The sequence below is a fragment of the Ostrinia nubilalis genome, chromosome 18, assembly GCF_963855985.1.
Source record: "Ostrinia nubilalis chromosome 18, ilOstNubi1.1, whole genome shotgun sequence".
Taxonomy (NCBI): Eukaryota; Metazoa; Arthropoda; class Insecta; order Lepidoptera; family Crambidae; genus Ostrinia; species Ostrinia nubilalis.
The window spans coordinates 7,384,570-7,407,160 of record NC_087105.1 but is presented as its reverse complement, the minus strand read 5'-3'; the positions used below and the strand labels follow the sequence as shown (position 1 = coordinate 7,407,160).

General features: G+C 42.1%; 3 protein-coding genes across 3 annotated transcripts in view; 1 reads left to right on the top strand and 2 right to left on the bottom strand.

The window, feature by feature from the left end:
* The window catches only part of LOC135080879 (probable Rho GTPase-activating protein CG5521), a gene marked incomplete at its 3' end in the record, with an annotated part of 42,996 nt that extends 29,842 nt beyond the window's left edge, over positions 1 to 13,154 (top strand). Inside the window, exons 28-37 of the mRNA XM_063975607.1 lie at positions 472 to 865; positions 1,569 to 1,707; positions 1,800 to 1,908; positions 2,380 to 2,540; positions 3,073 to 3,249; positions 7,099 to 7,225; positions 7,922 to 8,077; positions 10,572 to 10,730; positions 11,842 to 12,103; positions 12,976 to 13,154. Of these exons, the coding sequence (XP_063831677.1) occupies positions 472 to 865; positions 1,569 to 1,707; positions 1,800 to 1,908; positions 2,380 to 2,540; positions 3,073 to 3,249; positions 7,099 to 7,225; positions 7,922 to 8,077; positions 10,572 to 10,730; positions 11,842 to 12,103; positions 12,976 to 13,154 (1,863 nt within the window). The remainder of the gene's footprint in view (positions 1 to 471; positions 866 to 1,568; positions 1,708 to 1,799; positions 1,909 to 2,379; positions 2,541 to 3,072; positions 3,250 to 7,098; positions 7,226 to 7,921; positions 8,078 to 10,571; positions 10,731 to 11,841; positions 12,104 to 12,975) is intronic.
* Positions 13,155 to 17,580: 4,426 nt separating this feature from the next.
* On the bottom strand, positions 17,581 to 20,119 carry LOC135080656 (anaphase-promoting complex subunit 2). The gene has a single exon (XM_063975348.1). The coding sequence runs from the start codon at positions 19,987 to 19,989 to the stop codon at positions 17,659 to 17,661; it is 2,331 nt and encodes a 776-aa protein (XP_063831418.1). The 5' UTR covers positions 19,990 to 20,119; the 3' UTR covers positions 17,581 to 17,658.
* A 756-nt stretch (positions 20,120 to 20,875) lies between these two features.
* LOC135080400 (H/ACA ribonucleoprotein complex subunit 3) lies at positions 20,876 to 21,672 on the bottom strand. Its single transcript, XM_063975042.1, has 3 exons — positions 21,519 to 21,672; positions 21,386 to 21,428; positions 20,876 to 21,237 (listed from the first exon to the last, which is right to left on the bottom strand). Exons 1-3 carry the CDS (start codon positions 21,570 to 21,572, stop codon positions 21,140 to 21,142), a joined length of 195 nt encoding a protein of 64 aa, XP_063831112.1. The 5' UTR covers positions 21,573 to 21,672; the 3' UTR covers positions 20,876 to 21,139.
* Positions 21,673 to 22,591: the final 919 nt, after the last annotated feature.

Genomic DNA, 22,591 nt, shown 5'->3' with positions numbered 1-22,591 from the left:
AAAGTAGGAGCTCACATACTTCATTTCTCACTTCAAACATGACCAAGTTTCATTAAATTTTCTATCCCGATTTATCCCCTTAGGGGATGAATTTACAAAAATCCCTTCTTTCAAAATCATTCACGTAATTAAAGAAACTTTTGTGTGAAATTTATGCCAGCGGTTTCATTTTCTTTACTTTGTCTTTATGTTCATGTATTTGTTCTGGTACAGTCAGCGTCAAATATTGTAATACCCAAAGTGGCCGAAAAGTTATCAACACAACCTTATTTCAGTTGTAAGAATGACACTTGTTGCGAACTTTTTTACTACTTTAAGCGTCACGAACTACCAGCAAACGTAGCGTAGGCGTACGTTCAGCAGTGGACGTCCTGTGGCTGAAATGATGAAGTCTCATAAACTATTTGACACCGATTGTACCAAAACCGCGATTTTCTTTTGTTTCATCACATCGAACTCGTGGTCCGCCAGATATGCACGCAGCTAGTGGTGTTCCTGGGCCACTGGCCGCTGTGGAGCGGCTGCCAGCTGTCGTCGAGCGTGTGCGAGCAGCACGACAGCCCGGCGCTGGGCGGCGAGCTGGGCCCGGCCGTGCTGGGCGCGCCGCACGTGCTGCTCATGCGGCTCAGCGACGCGACCCTCGCCTCCTTCGTGGAGCTGCCGGCGCTCGACCTGCCCGCCGGCGCCGCCGCCACCACGCCGGGTGAGACACTTGCAGCGACAGCAGGCGCCGGGCGCGAGCTGGGCCCGGCCGTGCTGGGCGCGCCGCACGTGCTGCTCATGCGGCTCAGCGACGCGACCCTCGCCTCCTTCGTGGAGCTGCCGGCGCTCGACCTGCCCGCCGGCGCCGCCGCCACCACGCCGGGTGAGCACCATTGGCGTATTTTGACCATTCGCACCAGTCCATTCTGGGGTAAAGCCTGGTCCGTGAGCACGTAGAATTTTGTCCAATGACCCCAAGCTACCCATCCTTATCGCTCGCGTGTAGTTATATTGCTGTCGCGACTGTGCGACGGGCGCCCGCAGTGAGTGTGTGAGCGCGACAGCAACATAATTACGCGCGAGCGATAAGGATGGCTAGCTTGGGGTCATTGGACAAAATTCTACGTGCTCACGGACCAGGCTTTAGATATGCGCATGGTAAGCACACTTACAGCGACAGCCGGCGTCGGGCGGCGAGATGGCCATAAGACGTCATCATCAGCTAATTCCTTCACTGGTTGGGTTTCATTGAAAGCCAAGTTGTAGATCCTACCTATAAAAGGTTGCAGTGATAGGAAAATGTGGTGGGATAAGTCCCAAATCGTCGGCTCATTCTATAAAATATTCTATAGAATTCGTATACAAAATGGAATAATTTTTATTTAGATTTTGTTTTAGTTGTCAAATCTACTTTTACTGAATTACTTAATTGCCAAGATAACTCTGGTCTAAAGCGATGTTATACTGCCACTAGCTAGCATACATAAAGTGATCTGGGATCACCGCCTAAAGGATATCTACAGCTCTACCAGTTCTGAATGCGCCAATAAAAATAAATTCCCTAAAACTGTCTTTTATTATTACAGGGTTATCGACCTCAGACCGTCAAGTGCGAGTTTTACTGCGTGACATAGCTGGCAAAGCGTGTTGGGACGCGTCAGCTTTATACTACGACCCTTCATCCACCGCCTCCGAACCGATCGAATTGCTGCCTTTGCCAGACAGGTACAAAAAAGAACTTAATTTGTTTATTGTCACACGCCCGAAAATGTTTGATCCCATGTTCCGATTTTAAATTATTATGTTTTTTTTTTCAGTGTGGACAGTCCAAGGGATACAACATTATCGTCTCTACCGCCGCCATTACCTCCGCATTTATTACCCGATTACATAAACTCACCGCCTGATAAACATCAGTTAGACCACGTGAGTAGTAAACCCAGGCACCTACATATTATTATTTATGTACATTATTTTATTATTATGGTACATTCAGCATCAAATAGTTCGTGACACCCAAAGTAGCCAAAAGTTCGCAACACGTCTACAGCTCGCACACTCACTGCTGGCGCCCGTCGCACAGTCGCGACAGCAATATAATTATGCGCGAGCGATAAGGATATGTAGCTTGGGGTCATTGGACAAAATTCTACGTGCTCACAGACCAGACTATAGTTGCAATTGGGAATAAGGTTGTGTTATCAACTTTTTGGTCACTTTGGGTGTCACGAACTATTTGATGCTGACTATATGAGTAGTTACGGCAAATAAATTCTACTTCGATTGACCACCATCCAGATGGTAACAAGTTACGTACAAACAATCATACAAAAGTCACGTGTACCGCGCATTCACGTAGTAACGTTGTGAATGCAATACTTATGTATTGTTTATTAGGTTCTCGCATACATCGGCCACACCTCCCCCGAAGTGGTGGGCGAGAGGCGGCTGGACAGCGCGGGGGCGTCTCCCCTGCCCCCGGGAGCCGAAGACGAGCTCGTAGCCGCTTTGGTGGCGCACAGAAATGCCGAGCGGCAATACCTCGCTAACAAAGACAAGTGAGTGACGTTGTTTCCTAATTTTCACCCCATATTTTGTGGAAAAGTAACATTATTTTTCATATTAGCTAAACATCTTGACATTTAGACCTTTTTTTCATACATTAAAGGTACACGCCCACCTTACTGATATCCGCATCGTGTTCTTTGATTTCCTTCTGCGTTGATGAGCCGCAATAAATGCGCTACTGATGTCGGTATAGCAATGCGATATTACAAATAAGATTTACATGACATAATGTGCGACCGATGTCATGTCGCTGTCATGAAAATTCGGATATAAGCCGGATGAAGAATTTAATAGGCCTGAATTCCCCCAACGTTGATCCCTGTCGTACATACAGTACACCTGCATGATGCCACCTTATCGCTGAAGAATATTAGCGTTGTAAGAATTCCAGTCTTAGTCCGGGCGTAATAAATTAGATTTCTCCAGCTGGTCACAGCCGAAGATACATTACGTACACAATGTGATATTAGTGTAGCAGGAATTCAAACCTTATCCCGTTCCTAATAAAGTGCATTTTCGCAGCTGGTCAGAGCCGGAACCAGACGGGCAGTGGGGCGGGGGTTCACCGCGCGCGTTTGGCCAGGGCCGGCGCCTGCTAACGCAGCTGGGGGCCCTGGCGCCGGCGCGACGGCCTCACGCGCAGCTATTGCGCCGCTCCGACCGATTGCTTCGTGACGCGCGCAACCTGGATGCGCATAGGTGAGTCAGCACCATATCCACAGTTACTCAGAACCGGAGCCAGCATCATATCCCCAAATTGTCAGAGCTGGAGCCAGCACCATATCCCCTGCTGGTCAGAGCCAGACGGGCTGTTGTGCGGGGGCGCACCGCGTGCTTTCGGTCAGGGCCGGCGCCTGCTAACGCAGCTGGGGGCCCTGGCGCCGGCGCGACGGCCTCACGCGCAGCTATTGCGCCGCTCCGACCGATTGCTGCGGGACGCGCGCAACCTGGATGCGCATAGGTGAGTCAGCACCATATCCACAGCTAGTCAGAACCGGAGCCAGCATCATATCCCCAGATTGTCAGAGCTGGAGCCAGCACCATATCCCCTGCTGGTCAGAGCCAGACGGGCAGTTGTGCGGGGGCGCACCGCGTGCTTTCGGTCAGGGCCGGCGCCTGCTAACACAGTTGGGAGCCTTGGCGCCGGCGCGACGGCCTCACGCGCAGCTATTGCGCCGCTCCGACCGATTGCTGCGCGACACTCGTAACTTAGACGCACATAGGTGAGTCAGCACCATATCCGCAGCTAGTCAGAACCGGAGCCAGCATCATATCCCCAGATTGTCAGAGCTGGAGCCAGCACCATATCCCCTGCTGGTCAGAGCCAGACGGGCAGTTGTGCGGGGGCGCGCCGCGTGCTTTCGGTCAGGGCCGGCGCCTGCTAACACAGCTGGGAGCCTTGGCGACGGCGCGACGGCCTCACGCGCAGCTATTGCGCCGCTCCGACCGATTGCTGCGCGACACTCGTAACTTAGACGCACATAGGTGAGTCAGCACCATATCCGCAGCTAGTCAGAACCGGAGCCAGCATCATATCCCCAGATTGTCAGAGCTGGAGCCAGCACCATATCCCCTGCTGGTCAGAGCCAGACGGGCAGTTGTGCGGGGGCGCGCCGCGTGCTTTCGGTCAGGGCCGGCGCCTGCTAACACAGCTGGGAGCCTTGGCGACGGCGCGACGGCCTCACGCGCAGCTATTGCGTCGCTCTGACCGCCTGTTGCGTGACGCACGTAACCTGGATGCGCATAGGTGAGTTAAGGACGTAGCACATTACAACCCGGAAAGGGATCGTAACCGTATCAACTCTTATTTTTAACGCGGTCATACGGACTTTTGATTATATCATACCACACTTTAGGCGACGCGCACCTCTGGCGACATGTTCGGTTTTAGGACTCCGGCGAAGAAGCCCACCGACGAGGTCCAGCAGAGGTCTCCTGAGTCTCCACCTATCAGGAGGGCAGGGAGGGTGAGACGTAGCGTCGGCGAGTGGGAGACAGGGAAAGCTGGGCTTTCTTCTGGCTCCGACTCAACCCCGCCGCAGGCCGAGCCCCCGAAGGCCCCCAAGAAACCCGCGCCAGTGCGCCGGGCTTCCGTGGAGGCAGCGTCGGCGAGCTCACCCAAGCTGCCCGCCACTGCAACTAAGGAAAGAACAGCCGAAGCCAGAGCCTGCCTGCAGAAGGCTAAGATGTCTCTTGGCACAGCAAGAAACCTGCGCGGTGACATCAAGACCGACGTCACGCAGGCTCTGGATCGGCTGTATCAGCTGGTAAAAGAGGCAGAGATGGAAAGGAAGGGGAAGGCTCCGGCGAAGAAGGTGGCCGAGCCTGAACCTGTTAAAGAGAAGGAAGCGGATAGGGAGAAGGAAAGAGTAGAAGAGGAAGACATACTAGCTGAGATCAGAGAGAACAGGAGACTGCTGCTGTTAAATAGTAAGAAATTGGACGACATTAAGGAGGAGACGGAGAAGCAGAAGACTAACAATAGCGCGTTGACTACCTATGCCAGCGTCGCGGCGTCCGTGCCCGGACAGCAGCGCCTGCCTGTTAGGTCGGCCCTGCACTCCATCGTGGTCACGTCTAAGGACGCGATGGAGACGGGGGAGGAGGTGCTGCGGAAGGTCAGGGACGCCGTCAACGCCAAGGAGGGATGGGTAAAGGTTGATCGGATAAGGAAGGCAAAGGACCAGAAGATAATCATGGGGTGTAGCTCGGAGGAGGAAAGGAGAAAGGTGAAGGCAAGAATTGAAGACGGGGGCCTCCTAGTCGCGGAGGACATGAAAAATAAAGACCCGCTCCTAGTCCTGAAGGACGTCTTGTTGCTCAACAGCGACGAGGACGTCCTGAAGGCTCTGAGAAATCAGAACAGGGGCATTTTTCATGAACTCCGCGAAGGGGAGGACCGCGTCCAAGTAAGATATACCAAGAAGGCCAGAAACCCCCACACACGACACATAGTTGTGAGCGTATCGCCGGCAATCTGGCAGAGAGCGACTGAGGCGGGAACCGTGCACATCGACTTGCAGCACATCCGAGTGGCCGACCAGTCACCGCTGGTGCAGTGCACCAAGTGTCTGGGTTACGGCCACAGCAAGCGATTCTGCGCGGAGCCCGCGGATGTCTGCAGCCACTGTGGAGGGCCACACCTGAGCACCGACTGCGCCGAGAAGCTCGCTGGCGGGGCACCTTCGTGCCGGAACTGTCAGCGAGCCAAAGCGGAGCACGTCCAACACAACGCATTCAGCAATGACTGCCCAGTGCGCAGGCGGTGGGATGCGTTGGCCAGATCCACAGTGGCGTACTGCTAAGGTTGCCCCGGGCGATAACTCCATCCAGCTCACAACTTACCTGGTCGCCAACTGCCTCGATCGTCGTCGTTGTACTTCTGAAAAACATAAGATCAAGTTGAAAAGCAGATTAATTGTAAAAATTCAAAATTCCTACTACACACTTTTGGCACGTAAATTAGAATTCGGAAAAGAAACAGTATCAAATTCAAAATTATCAAAAATTAATCAAATAGAAGACAATTTCATGAGAAAATTTGAACTATTTGAAATAAAAGCTCACTCTGAACACTATAGCATAAAGGCGCACACATAAAGACAAATAACACCAATGTTATCTTAGTAATATGAGATTACTCTAGAAGAACATTAAAGAAAAGTGTACAGAAGGGCAAATTTTTAAGAACAGAAACTAGAAAAAAAAAAATAACTAAAAGAAAAACCTGCAAACTTAACCTAGAAATAAAAATAGTACTTACAATTTAACGTTAAAGAGTCCTGAAACCGATCATTGCGAATCAAAACAAGCAAGAAACAGAACAACAGAAAACCTACTTGGCATATTGACAAAATAGACAAAACGGAAAAAATTAAACTTAGTATCCTTCAGAAAACTAAATAAAAATTACTTTAATCAAAATTTCAAGAAAATAAACACTGGTAAAAAACCTAACTAAACCTTTTAAAAACACACCAGCCAGAAAATTAAAACCTAAAAATAGCAAAGTCTCTGATATGCATTCGTCAGAGGTGCATAGAAACAAATTCAAAAAAAAAAAAAAAAAAAAAAAAAAAAAAACCGTATCAACTCGAGACGGTCAACATTCTTTGATGAAACTCCATACTGCAACGAACACTTATCGGCACCGTAACGTAAACGCCTCACATAAGTCTGCTATGAGCTTTACCATGCACGTGCACGTGCTCTTATTACAATATATTGCTCTACATCATTGATTCCCAAATGATTGGCTGATGAATTTTGAATGATGAATGGCTTGATTCACCTATCAGTGTAGGCAAATAATATTTTAGGAAGCTCAGCGACTTGATTGTATGAATATTTGAACAAATGAGTCGCGATTCGTATTCGATGTGAAGTTCCGTCTCTCGATTTCATCCGGCAAATTAATTTATCCTCAGAGCTTTCGACACTATGAAAACTTGTGAGTGACGTACGCTCACTCGACACGAATCGGAAGTCGTCAAAACAAAAATATTATTGTTATGAATTTGAATTACTTCAATATTTACTTTATTGCAGATGCCGCGAGACGCATAAAGTAGCGGTGATATACGTCGCCAAAGGCCAAGAAACGCGCAACGAGATCCTCTCGAACCGCTGCGGCAGTCCGGCCTACGAAGCTTTCCTGGCTGCTCTGGCCTGGGAGGTACGTTAGCTTTGGCCGACAACTTGCAGGCGTTATACACAATAAGAAAATTAGATTATGAGAAAGGTTGCCTATTTTGTACCAACAATTCATACCTTTGTCGCTCTATTACACAAGTCCCGGACTGTGAGGTGTGGCTGGGAATCATAAAAGTATCCTAAAATGCCACATTTACTGGATTAACTTTATTTGACTGCCAGACTAAGGCCCAGTTTTTTGATTCATAGTTAAAATAACAAATTGTTAAATTTTGCTACTAATGGTTAAATATTAACAAAATGTTAAGTAATAGTTAAAAAATGTATTAAAAGTCGAGCTAACCATTGTTCGAAAAACATTTTTTTCTGATATTTAACCACTTGTCATTTGACATCTGTCAAATTTGACCATTGGTTATTTTAACTACGAATCAAAAAACCGGGCCTAAGGCTGAGTTGCACCACGTAACTTTGACCGTAACTATAACAATAACCGGTGATTTTTGTATGGAGTTTGACAGATGTAAGTTAAAGTAAGGTGCAACCCAGCCTTAGTAAACAAAGACAATTTTCGTCGGTATTGCGCCCGAGTCAAAGGGCTTCAAGCATCTCACAGTTAGAACACGAAGTGTCTGACTGCAATCCTCGGCTAAATTCGGTACTTCGTCGAAGTGCCGAAAAAAGTGTTAAACATTTTTCTGTTATCATCATTTGTCAGGTGGAGCTAGAGAGTCACGTGGGCTTCACGGGGGGGTTGCGGGGAGGCGGCGGCGGCGGCGTGAGCGCGCCCTACATCGCCACGCTCACGCTGGAGGCGCTGTTCCACGTCAGCACGCGCATGCCGGCCGACTCGCCCGACGCTATGCTCAACAAGGTAAGTTTATTATAATGTGTGGAATTTTGTCTGTCACAAAAAAACTTTATCGCCCGCGTCTCTGTTTCAAAAAACGGTCCTTTCCCGGGACTCAAACTATCTCTATGCCAAATTTAATCAAAATCGGTTCAGTGGTTTAGGCGTGAAAGAGAGACAGACGGACAGAGTTACTTTCGCATTTATAATATTAGTATAGATAAATCTTCATAAAATCGCAATTTTTTTAACTTTTAACAACCATAATAACAGATCTGAGGCATATACACAATTCAAGTGTCATATTCTACTCCCTCACTGAATAGGAAAATTGTTAAGACTAGGTTGCACCATCTTACTTTAACTTTGACAAACGTCAAAATCTGTCAAACTCCATACAAAACACACCGGTTATCGTTATAGTTATGGTCAAAGTAAAGTGGTGCAACTCAGCCTAACACTCGCATAAATAAACCATATTCATAGTATGCTTTGAGAAGTGGTGTATCTTCATGCATAAATTGATTCCCAAGGATATCCACAAAGATCCTGCGTTGCCCGCATCCAAGTTTCCCACGATCTTCAGTAGATTTTCGAAGTACCGAATGGGAAGCCTGTCTTTATTGCTATCCGGTCCTTTATCTTCATTTCAGTTAAAATTAAAATTAAAATTCATAAAATTCATTTATTTTTGCAAATAGGCTTTAAAAAAGCGCTTTTACACGTCCCAATATTAACCCTACCACTGCTTCGGGACAATAAATGGGCCAGTGCTGAGAAGAAGCAGCGCAAGAAACTCAGTCACTATTGTCAGCCTCCTTTTCAAGGTTTTACAGTCTTTAAAATATACAAATTATAGTCATAAGTATTAATGCGAGCTAGGTAGTTAAACATTCCAAACATTTTTATCCTTTATATAATCATCAACTTTATAGTAGCCCTTTTTCATTAAGGTGCTTTTGATATGTGCTTTAAATTTATGAATGGGCAATTCTACAACAGTTTGTGGTAATTTATTGAAAAGTTTAATACATTTCCCCATAAATGAATTACCAATCTTGTGCAGTCTGAAATTTGGAACGGCAAGTTTATTTTTGTTTCTTGTATTGAACTTGTGTAAATCACTCTTTCTAGTAAATTGCTCTATATTTTTGCGAACATATAAAAGGTTTTCATAAATGAACTGTGAAGCTACTGTCAGTATATTAATCTCCTTAAAGAATTCTCTCAAGGAAAATCGGGGTCCAAGGTTATAAATGGCCCGCACTGCTCTCTTCTGCAGAACGAACACAGTTTCAATGTCCGCAGCTGAGCCCCACAACAATATGCCGTATGACATTATACTATGAAAATAGCTAAAATAAACTAGCCTTGCCGTTTCAATGTCAGTTAATTGCCTTATCTTTCTCACTGCAAAAGCAGCTGAACTGAGCCTTGCTGACAAGGTTTCAATATGAGGACCCCACAGAAGACTCAGTTCCATTAATACAAACTTTTTGCTTTCTGCCTGTGAGATACGAGTTCAACAGATCAAGTGCCTCATCCGAAACACCATAATGTCGCAATTTTTTTAGTAAGGTTTGGTGGTCTACACAATCAAACGCTTTTGAAAGGTCACAAAAAATACCAACAGCGTCTTTTTTACTCTCCCAAGCATCAAAGACGTGTTTCAGTAGTGCTACTCCAGCGTCAGTAGTACTTCTACCTTTGGTAAAACCAAATTGTTTATTGTGAAGTAATTTGTTGAAAATAAAATGTGAAAGAAGTTGATGAAATATAATTTTCTCAAAAATTTTGCTAAGTACTGGTAAAATAGAAATCGGCCGAAAATTAGAGGGGTCACATTTATCACCAGCCTTAAACAATGGGATTATTTTACTTAATTTCATTAAACTAGGAAAGCAACCTTGATCAATGCATGTGTTAAAAATGAATGCAAGGTGAGGAGCTATGGTGTCAATAATTGTCCCAATAATACTGACAGAGATTCCCCAAAGGTCCTCGGTTTTTTTCATATTCAATTCTCTGAAGGTTTTAATTACTGTATTACAATCTATATGCCTGAACTGGAGTAGAGACTGGCACTCGGTGACATTAGATTTTAAGAGAGACTCTGCAAGAATTGGCGATGAATTCAATGCTTTAGTTGTTTCGGACGCAATGTTTGAGAAGAATGTCTCAAATGTGGTTGCAACATCTGTATCTGAATTTATAACTTCATTCCCGACTTTCAGTGAGAAGGTGTTATCCTTCGATTTATTTTTACATGTTTGTTTATTTATTATGTTCCACGTAGCCTTAGCTTTATTATTAGAATTTAAAATCATGTCTCGAAGATGATTCGATTTAGCAGCCACACAAACCTTTTTAAATATTTTCGAGTAATTTTTAACGTATTCTATAACATTCGGATCTTGCGTATCAACGTTATCGTTAAACTAATCCAGGGACCAACCGTAGTCTGAATAATAAAGATATTTGAATTTATCTTATTATGATAATAATAACTTCTTCCCAGACTCGTCACCTTGGCAACGATGAGGTGCACGTGGTGTGGAGCGAGCACTGGCGGCCGTACAAGCGCGACACGCTGCCCACGCAGTTCTGCGACGTGCTCGTCGCGCTCTACCCGCTGCCCGGCGGCCTGCTGCGCTGCACCGTCGCCAGGAAACCCGACGTGAGTGAGAGAGACACTCTAACCACGCCCCCAACGTGTAGGAAGCTCGCCTAGCCACGCCCCCAGCGTCGTTTAGATGGTGGGGGCGGGGCTTGGGGACACTCAGTGGTAAGGCCCGATGTGTTACGTTACGAGACGCTGCGACATGCTCGTCGCGTTCTACCCGCTGCCCGGCGACTTGCTGCGATGCACCGTCGCCAGGAAGCCTGACGTAAGTGAGAGAGACTCTAACCACGCCCCCAACGTGTAGGGGGCGGAGCCTGAAGACACTCGGTGGTACATGGCCCGACATGTTACGTGACACAGCGACGTGCTCATTGCGCTCTACCCGACATTTGTGAGATATTGCATCGCTACCCGACGTGAGTGGCCTGTGGGGGCGTGGCCGGGACCTGGATAGATGGCCCGACGTATTGCAACATAGCACGTGTTCGTCACACTCTACCCGCTGCCCGGCGGCCTGCTGCGCTGCACCGTCGCCAGGAAACCCGACGTGAGTGAGAGAGGCTCTGGCCACGCCCCCTGCGTGTAGGAAGCTGGCCTAGCCACTCCCCCAGCGTTCAGAGGGTGGGGGCGGGGCCTGGGAACACTCGGTGATACATGGCCCGACATGTTACGAGACTCTGCGACGTGCTCATGGCGCTTAATCCGCTACCCGGCAGCCTGCTGCGCTGCACCGTCGCCAGGAAGTCTGACGTGAATGAAAGAGACCCTGGCCGCACCCGCTGCACGCCTTCCGCGTTTAGGGGGCGGGGGTGGGGCCTGGGGACATTTATCAACATTCAACAAAATCATCGAGTAGTTTGTTGTATAAAATGATTAGTAGTTTTGTAGAAACAGCGTGATCCCGTCATCTTGATGCGCCAAAATAACGGGATCAGTATTGACCGTTATAACGTCTGGACTAAGAAAGTACCAAAATTATATGGCTTATTCCACTATTCCCCGTCAATGGGGAATAGTGGAATAAGCCAATTATATTTGTAGGTCTGTTTAAAACAAGAAGTGATCCCGTCATCTTCTCATTAAGATTCGTCGTAAACTTCTACGGAAATATATTTTCTTTTTACAATCTGTCCAAGTCATAAAAACAACATAACATTGTTTCCAGGTAAACGTCTTCGGCCCGCTATGGGAAGAGTGCATAATCCGCGTAGGTTGCGCAGCGGCCTTAGTCCGCGGCGCGGCCTTCAGCGGCGGGCGCGCCGTCCGGGCGACCATGCCGTTATACCAGCACGCGTACGCCGAGCGCGCGCGAAGCCTGGACGCGCTGGTGGCGCAGCACACGCTGCCCGCCACCTTCGAGCGGTTCGTGGAGCGCGTGCGCGAGCCCGTCCCGCCTGACCAGCCCGCGCCCGCCCCAGACGCCGCAGGTACACACGGCAACACTGTTAACTATACATTTCCGTTTTTATTCTGGAATCAAATCAATCAAATCAAAATCCATTTATTTGCTTGATAAGCGGTACAGCAGATGTCAATATAAAAATAGTTCGCACAAATCACCACAACTGGCATGCAAATAGCTTGCAACTACTTAATTTACTCAATTTAATAGATACATGCAAATCTCGCTCACTCTCATCAAATGGTGATTGTTTGCGATAGAACGAGATGACATGACAGGCAATGGATAGTTAACACTGTTGCCGATGGTACGTTATTCATTCAATTTAGGTACAGCAACAGATTAAAAAACCATAGGTAACTTGTTTTTTGTTGGTAATACTCGTCGAGGCCGAAATAATTTATTATACCAGTGTCAAGTATTTATAATTCAAGTACAAATAGTATGCATTAATAATGAATGTTTATGATAACTATGAAATGATAGCCAACCTACCCCTTGAGTTTCAGTAAAGATGTGACACTTTACTGAAACCAGATGGGACTTCTTGAAGGAACTTAAAAACTGATATTGCACTGTTTTGTTTCATTTGCCTACACGGCACGTTCACGAACAATTAATGGTTAATAAAATAATCCACCATTATTACACATTTATAAATAGTCGGCCAAACACGAATTTAGAAAAAATAAATCAAAACTGCTAACGACGTTTAACTTTCCTTAAACGAGAGGTACACACGAGATTCCCATCTACAAGAGTACGACAGATCTGGGGTGATCTTCGGAGTGACAGGTCAAACTACTGATGAGTTGCACCACCTAACTTTAACCGTAAATATAAATAAGCGGTGTTTTTTGTATGGAGTTTGACAGAATTTTAAATTATTTTCATCAGAACAAGGAAGCGGTCGACTGGCGGCTGCGCTGCTAGACCACGGCGCGAGCGCGTGGGGAGCCGCGGCGACTGACGCGCACACCGTGTCCCCGCGGCCCGCCAAGCGCCTGGGCGCGCTCGGGCCCTTCAAGCGGCCGCTCACGCACGCCGCGCCCGCCACCGCGCCGCCCGCCGCGCCGCACCCCGCGCCGCGCCGCAACCGGTGAGCCGGCCCCGCCCCCGACCCGAATCGCTCCGATCGTCGACCGAATGTCAGCCGATACGCCCCGATCGATGGCCGACTTTAATAACGGCCTCGCTTGCGTCAGCTTAAACCAGTGTTTTTCAACCTGTGGGTCGCGACCCCCTGGGGGGTCGCCAAGCCTCTATAGGGGGGTCGCCAGGCCTCTATAGGGGGGTCGCGAGAGGTCGTAAAAACTACCTCAGTAAAAAAAACAGTAATATTATAAAGGAAGATTTATTCGAAATCTAATTATGCAAATGCATAAATGGTGTATGGATTTAAATATTCGATTCCTACAACATATTTGTAACGTTATAAAATGCATGAAAAAAAAAGCAAGCGGTCGGGGGGTCGCAAAATATTTTTTCATACTAGGGGGGTCGCGTCATGAAAAAGGTTGAAAAACACTGGCTTAAACGATACGCTGATTGCGTTTTTACGCAATGAAACCCAGCAGTATCGAAACCACCCGAGTTATCGTTTAACGCCTGGCGTCGATGACGATGCCCCGAAACGATTGACGCGTTGAAACGTTGTCAAAAATTGGCGAATATGCGTCTCCGCCGTGAGCACCTTTTGACGCAAACGTTTGCGCGTCGGTCGTCGACGATAAACGAAGTGAATGTATGTTCGAAACGATCGAGTTTGCTTAAGATATATTTCGATAGACGACTGTTTCCGAGTTTAACTTGGCAGTCATGTAGTCAATAAGCACAATACTTGCATCTTTTTTTTCTGTTATTTCTGAACGCACTGTTATAATTTTAGGAACCAATCGAAACGATGCGGAGAAACGAATGTAAATCAGTATCAAAAATTGATCTGGTGAAATACATACAATTAATCTAAATTTCATCAAAATAACCAGACGATATGGAGTTCAAAGATGAGATTACTGTGCTTGTCACACTATGATTTTTATTCGTCCAATGAGAGATTAGCACTACGGACTTAATGAAATTTTATGTACTTAATAATTTTAATAAGCTTTTAACTCTAGAATCTGGCATTTAACACATTACTAGTGTGTCAAAGTTTTAAAAAATATATGAGAAATAAAGTTTTTCGTCACATAAAATATCCATTTAAAGTTTTGCCCGACAGTTATGACCACTGCATCTGCACTAGAAAAAGTTAATATTCATTTTTTTTATTAAACATTGACACATCATTAATGTTTTCTGTACATATGTAAACTAGTTGTAGAGCTTTAATTGTTGTGTAGGTTTGGATTACTATTCTATTTAGTATTCTTTGGCTACAATGCGCTAGCTTTTACTGTATCTCTGTTGTGGCTAATTTTATTCAAGAATTTTGTATATTTATAAAGGCCAAAGCTGACAGATATTAAATTTCGTTTCTAAATATATTACGATACAAAAATCATCAGCCAGTTAGAGGTTCTTTAGAAATTTTATTATATTAAATCGACGACACAATTGGTTTTAGTCCTACATATGGGCGTATTCTTTATGACAGGAGGATATCATACCACATCTACACACCCCACGTGGGCTGTGCGTTTAGTATAGGGTACTTGACTAATGCCCGTTTTCACCATCAATCCCTTAAGCGTTTGCTAACTAAATATCACTTTGGTTAAACGATCGCCTAAACTGCCCACTAACCTAAGTTCGTTTTCACCATGCTATAGTAAACCTAAGTAGGGACTCTTTTGTCAGGTGGCGTTTCTTCGTGCGCCTAGTGACGTTTGAAAAACCGGTACTTTCCGATAAAATATTTTATTGGGAATATCTTACGTATTTCACAGAAACAAATGAAATAAAAGTAAAACTAAGAAATAGTTGACCAAAACTAATGTCTTTTTGTATTTTTGAGTTATTATCAAAGACAAAAAAGATATTTGGGCTATTATGTAATCTGTGGTTTGGGTGCATAATGGAATTCCTTTGCCTTAAAAAAAGTAAATGTAAAGATGACTGCTGCACCACAATAAATGAAAATAAAAAATATGTACCTACATCTTGATTTTGATAGATATTTTGTTGAGTTCTGTGTGTAGTTTTGTGCGATTTAACGATAAAAACGACAACGGAAAAAAGAAATGAAGCAAAATTTTTCCCTCAAGGAAAAATATAAATTGGTTAAAATTTTACGTGCCCACAAGGATACTGTACGAGCACGTCAGCATCGACCGCGACCTACGTGCTAGCCGACTGGCCCATGAACCCTCAACGTGCACCGTAGGCACTCTACACCGACGGCACATTGGACTGGACACATTGAATTATGTAAATCTTGTATATAGCAATAGCATAACAGTAATAAACCAGATATCAACCGTCCGCGTTGTGTTTCATTTACCCCCACTGAGGCCAAGAAAGCCTTAGTGCAGCCCTCCTTCCTATCAAATCTTTATTATATCTAATTATAAGGTATTGTTAGGGCTCTAGGGACTACAAACGAAGCCAGAAATATAGCTTGGTTATGAGAAGTTATGAGTGACCAATACCTACTATCTATACCGTATGTAATCCTGTCTCACTCTATAATATTATTATGTGGCCGCCTGAATAAACTTGAGTGAAAAAGTGTTTCCACTGTCTCAATTGCATAAAAAGCTTCAAAAAAATCATATAATTCAGTTTCCATTTTGCCGAATAGGCGTGATTGACAATATAACTGTCACCTAACACTTAGGCGGCCGAAAATCGGGCCCCTGTTTTAAAGTGATCCCATAAGGCCTAAGGTGTCCCTTATGTGTTGGTGAAAACGAAATTCCTGTTAGGTATTGCCTAATATTTCATAAAAGTCGCTTTAAAATTAGGGATTGTTGCAAACACTTTACACCAACACACAAAAATTACAGGTCATAAAAATGAATACTCCTAATAAATACGTAATTGAACGTAATTTGCAATCAATTAGAATTCTCAAAATGTATTTTCAAATAATTGTGTACTATGTATTAATTTGTTAATAGCTCAAGTAACTTGTATGTGTTTTATTGTGTGTCAGTGTGTTAAGTACCCACATAGTAGCAGTTCCAAAATTAATTATTCCACATTTAAAATAGTTATAAAGTATGATTAAAGCTTAACAAGCATAAGATTCAAAACATAATGGTATATCAATGCGAAATTATTTGTGCCTAAAAAGTATTGGTATCTCTTATTAAGTATTTGAAATCATTATAGAGAATGATTTTTACAAAGGTTTGTAGAAAGTCATGAAAATTAATGTAATTCAACTTTTAAAAAGCCACTAAAATGTTTTCATTGACTTCAGTTTTCCTTAGACATGCTTTAAGATACTTTTTTGATTAAGCTTACAGTATTGTATTTAATATCGGTCCTATTACTATATACATGTTCTCATATTTTCATTGTTGGAATAAAAAACTATTATTTACGAATATTTCCATATTGCTTTCCGCACATCTTTGAACCAAAGTTTGTGTAACGTAGTATTGAATTGCGACTGTTTGTAACTGTATTATATTAAAAAATTGGTGCTTTCGTAACCACATTCCATAATGGTACTTTTGAATCAGATATAAATTCACGGGTAAGGTATTTTTCAAGCCCATTACTATAATATAGAGCGTAGTACGTAAATATGTGTAATGTATTAATGGACGCGACTTTGATAAAGTAGAGTAAGAGAACAGCGCTACTTTGCTTTTTGAAGGTATTTACCAAAACGTTTTTATATGTTATTTTCATAAACAAATTCGCCTCTGTAAATACTATACACATTGAAATCAAAACGCTCTATTCGCGACGCGGTAGTCTTAGCCATTTTTACGACAAAATATGTTTAATTTGCATTTATGTTATGTTTTTAAATATAATCACTAATGTCGACTTGCATATAAGTAAAGCATTCCATAACTGCAATATTGTTTTTGATGAATCTGTATTGTTTCTCAGTATCTCTTATTAGTTATAATAATTTATTGGTTATAATATTATTATGTAATTTTGTTTCTACACTTTAATTTTAAACAGTATTTTATAGATGTTAAGACTGACACAAAATTATGTATTGAAAACACTAAGTATTAAATTATTCATATATTTTTAATAATGTGGTGGTGTAACTGATAACTAATTTATTCAGTTAAATTATTTAGCATAATTTGTTGATCAAAATAATAGCTTCACGTTTTTATTAATTTTGTCGCTTATATCAGTAATAATAAGTAATCTGGATATTAACCCACAGACATTATGTAATGTAACCAAATTTTATATTTAAACTATTAAAAAATAAAGTTGTTTAACTTTATAGTAACTGGTTTTATTTCTTGTTTTAAATCTACTGATGTTTATGAATAAATAGATAAATCATCTAGTGAGACTTTCTTATGTGTGACAAATGTTTTGTTGTAAAAAGTATACAAATAAAATGAACACAGCTTTTAAAAAACATTAGCATTTATTAATCTTACATGATAGGGTTTTCACACATTATTTTAAAATAATTGTAACAGAGATTTAAGTCTTTGGTAATTTGTACATACCACCCTGCAATACAAGCTGGTGAGTACGCACTTTTGTGTCCAAAAATTGTCTGAGCTCTTGTAAACTGCACTCAGTGCCAGGAGCTTGAGATGCAAACATTTTTAACATTTGATGAATGCGATCTAAAGGCAATGAATCTAAATTTGTGAGCATGCCCACTATGTATGACCAGAAAACTTGTAACTCTCCTTCCCTTTGATCATGTGCAGAAGCCATTACACTTTCAGTTTCATCATCTTCACAGATCATTTCTTGCACTTGATTATTGGCCACATTGGACTTGGTTTCATCAGAACCATCAACCAAAACAAATGTGTCAGGGCTTTTTTCAGCAATAACACCCATTGATTGCCAGTACGTAATTTTTCTCCTGAGAACAGTTACTGGTACCTTCATTACTTGATGAAGCTCATCCAAAGTCCATTCCGATTTATTTTGGAAATGCAAAATCAGTGTAGCATTAAATGGAGAAACCACTAATTCTAATTTTTTTGTACCTATTTCTACTTCAATGTCTACATAACCCAGATGTGGTTTCCAACTCAGTGTTCTATTCCCTTTTAAAGCTTCATATGATTTTGTATATGCTTCCAAGTGGGTTTTTATTTCTTCAGGCAATTCTAAACTTTCATCTTTGAATGGGGGCCAAAATTGAGCTGATAAAATCATGGCATTTGAAGTAAAGTTTTTACTTGATGCTTCAAAATTCTTGTCCTGATGCACCAAAGCATTTATTCTCTTAGAATCTGATATATCCTTCAACATGACTTCACAGAAATGTAGTTGTGATTCTCCAAATCTCACTTTTAATAATTCTAAATATCTTATTTCTTTATCTGTGTTGATCACACTCTGTGCTAACAGCCTATCTGCTAACAGAGTTCTATATTCATTGACAAATAGTTCCTTACTACCATAGACATTAACAAGCATTGATATGATATCATTGGCTTTTCTATCATTAGAATTAACTTTTGGATCAGCATCAACTGGATCTGGGTTCCATTCATCCCAAGCATCATCCTTGTCATTTTCACCATCAGCCTCTGCAGCAAATTTTGCTAATTCCTCGGCTAATTCACTGCCTGCTCCATCTTCTGTAAGACTACTGACTACACTACGTACTGTATCCTCTCTGTTTCTTAAATAACTACGGACAGGCTTTGTTACAGTTTCCAGTATTACACCTGAAGGATCAAGATGTCTCAAAGCTCTAATAGTTGAGATATAAGCTGTCAATATGTCTGTTGTATTCACTCCAGGGTGCAGTAATCTTGTTTCTAGAGCTGACTGCAATCTTTTGCATAACTTGGACCGCAAATCTGTCTTCTCTAGGCATAATTTAATATCATCAACTGCTGGTTGAGAATCTGGATATTCTATTATTATGTTGAAAAGTTGTTCAATTCTTAGTTTAGTGTAGCAGTGGTACAAGTAGTAGCTTAACTTCTTTTTAAATTGGGAAATAGCATTTTGAATATTTTTATCATCTGGAGGGGGCTTTGATGAACCGCCACAATATATTCTTGTGAGCCAGGACATAACTGTGGTATCAAGCCAATTTTCTAAAAATCCAATGTGTGATACATCAAAGGTACCATCACATAATTTTTGTATGTGTGATTCAATTCGGAGTTGGATAAAATTAGAAAGTACTTGGCCAGTCAATCTTTCCAGTAATTGTAAATCCATTAGTTTTCTGTTTGTATCATGGAAAACTTTTACAATATATGCACAGTTGCATTCTGAGTATTCATTCCAACACCCCATGCACATTACATCCTCACTCATATCAGAGTTCTCGTATTCATTATCAAAAACATTGAATGACATCTTATAAAAATGGTTTATTATTACATGATAGTCCAATGGAAGTTGCGACAGCAAGGTCGCCCGAATAAGTTGCTTGAAACCCATGATAACGTCCTTTTCGCCAAAAATAGGCTTATTATCACAACAGCTGTTATTCAGAATGGAAAGTCTTCGTAGCATTTCAGAGAAATTGCAGACAGATTCGTATAGATCGTTAACGGCAGATTTGAAGAGTTGAAAACCTTTAATTTCTTCGTCAACTTTGACGAATTTAGACCAAAATGCCGGTGCGACATGTTGCCGAAGGTATTTCTCGATATGAACCAAAGTAAGGTCCCGGATTTTTACCTGGATCCCCAAGCCAACTATCATCTGTTGAATTTCATCGTATTCAGAGCATGAACAGTCACTAAATATGGTATCATTTAAAATAGGAAACGCATAGTTTATTTTGTTCCAATACACTTTGAGTTCACTTGTTTTGCTGGCCATTTTATGAAATAATCTGTGACGGATTAGATAGTGTTACTAACGATTTACTATACAAAGTATTAATGTTAATAGTAAACACACATTTTTGTCCAATGGTCCAAAATTCTCAAAAGAAAACAACAAGAAAAAATACCAAAATACGAACGTGAAATGATGAAATGTCAAACGAAATACATGTCAAAGTCAAGTTGACAAAACTGCTTTTTTAGAACAACTAGCACAAGGGGATTTAAGATTCTGCCGAAATCATGGTCATCATCATCATCATCATCATCACCATTCCACAGGATGTCCACTAGGAACTGAGACCTCTTCCATCCTATAATCAAGGTATTTTGCAAAAAAATACTTGATACTTTTTTTTTTTGCAAAATAATCTACGGATGAAAGTACACACGGCCACACTGTTAACTATCCATTTCCGTTTTTGCTCTCGCTCTCATCAAATGGTGATTCTTTGCGATAGAACGAGATGACATGACAGGCAATGGATAGTTAACACTGTTGCCGATGGTACGTTGGTCTACTTTCCTTTCAACAATATTTTTATGCTGCGTTTACACTGCGCGGAAATTAGTCAAGTCAAGTAAAAAAAACAGTGGAGTGGGGATGAATTATGAATGAATTTCATCCCCACTCCTCTGTTTTTTTGACTTGACTCGGCTAATTTCCGCATAGTGTGTAAAAGCAGCATAAGTCCCACATGAATGCCGAGTTGCTGATTGACTGGGGTACATTTGTTGCATTTAAACAACAGTTAAATCACTAAATGGTGAAAGATATTTATAACTCCAATATTTATTATTATTAAAATGAAGTTGATAGTAATGCAAACAAAGGAGTATGAGCAAATAATATCAAACAGGTAAAGTATAAAAACACAAAATTGGACCATATTGTACTAATTTATTTCATTCTTACATGAAAGATATAAAAAGGAATTGGTGATTAATGAGAATGAAAAAGTTTAAACTAATGTATAAGTGCACAATTCACTTAAATTCAACTTAACCACAACTGTTACTCAACACTTGTATTAAAAGCAACCCTTTATTATGTATTGGATATAATATCATCAGCATATGTGTTGGTAAGCATTAATCTTAACAGTATCATCTTTAAAGTAACTTATACAAATACATTATTTAAATCAATGAATGGGCTCTGGTTGCTGGGTGAGTAATAGCCCAAACCTTTTCTTGATTGTTATTCTCTGTCTTGAATATTTGTCTTCAGGGGAGAAACGAGCTGAAACAAAGACAAGAATAACATAAAGTATTACTGTAATATCTTAAGTTGCTTAAAATATGTAAACAAAATGATCAGTCTTTATCATACTTTTCTTCAGAGGCCACATGTTGTTTTCAAAACAATAGATTACAGAATGTGAAATTACCTGGATGCGCTGATAATGTCGGCTTCCCTTGAGGATCAATGGTCTGAAATAATGTAATAGAAAAGTTAGTAAAAATGATTTACCTGGCTTATAGGTTATAATTAGTAAAACAACAAATTTGTCGAAAACTTACTGCCAAAGTATATTGTCTGTCGCCATTTTCATTCAGAAAGTATCGCAAATACATTTTGTATTTATTTTTGCCAATATTCAGAATATACTTTATAAAATCCACCACGATTTACGCACGTTTCAATCCACAACAATCACAAGATGAAAGAACGATCTGTCATCTGTCATTTATTTACGTCAAAAATGACAACAGGAGCGTTTTGCCGAAAATAGAATTTGTTAGAAATTGTAAGCAAAGTGGCGATCACAATGGCTACTGCTTGTCTGCTTAAGCATGTTTTCGGCGAAAACACGTTTGCTAACTTCAATATCGAAGTTTTCCCATACATTTTTTAGCAGTGATAGCTAAAAATACTTACCGTTACTGCTAAATTAACGCCATTTTTCTTAATAGCGCTAACAATTCTATTTTCGGCCAAACGCTCCCATTGACAACCTTTTTTGCTGCCAACATAAGGCGCCACTGTAGAGGTCTGTCACTACACTAGCCAGTCAAGTGGCACTTTTTGATTGAATCTAAAATCGAAACCACAGACTGATATGGATTAGAGTAGATACAGCAAGTTGATCGTCAAAGCGTGCCATTCCGATATGTCCAAATGGACATACATGGTCGAGTGATGTTCATGTAATCCGATTACAACAATCGGTTACGATGATTTTACGAGGACAGTAGTACGAACACGGTAGAAAGAAGAAATTATTTACAGATTGAGAATTGTAATTAACAGCACAAGTAACAAATAATTAATTAGAATAAAGTAGCAGTAGAAGAAGTATAAAGTAGCATTGTTTTTAATACATATCCTGCGATGTACTCTTAAGAGTTAAAACCATGGTCCCTGTATGTGGTGCACTCATACCGATCCCAAGTAACCAGTGGCGGCGTAGCATGGGTTGGCACCCGGGGCGATCACCCCCCCCCCCCCCCCCCCCGTCACAAGTCCTAAGGCACCCCCTGGTACCCCCCAGGATTTTGGGGTACCGATTCGAAGATTGAAAGACAATCGCACCCCCTACCCCCCGTATCATGACATTGACCGCAGATTTGCCATGCAGATGCGCCAGTGAGTA

Coding starts and splice junctions, on each gene's coding strand:
- LOC135080656 (XM_063975348.1), bottom strand. CDS start 19,989: ATGGCCAGCAAAACAAGTGAACTCAAAGTGTATTGGAACAAAATAAAC.
- LOC135080400 (XM_063975042.1), bottom strand. CDS start 21,572: ATGTATTTGCGATACTTTCTGAATGAAAATGGCGACAGACAATATACT. Junction 21,429..21,518: donor ACAGACAATATACTTTGGCA/GTAAGTTTTCGA, acceptor ACATTATTTCAG/ACCATTGATCCTCAAGGGAA. Junction 21,238..21,385: donor GACATTATCAGCGCATCCAG/GTAATTTCACAT, acceptor TCTTTGTTTCAG/CTCGTTTCTCCCCTGAAGAC.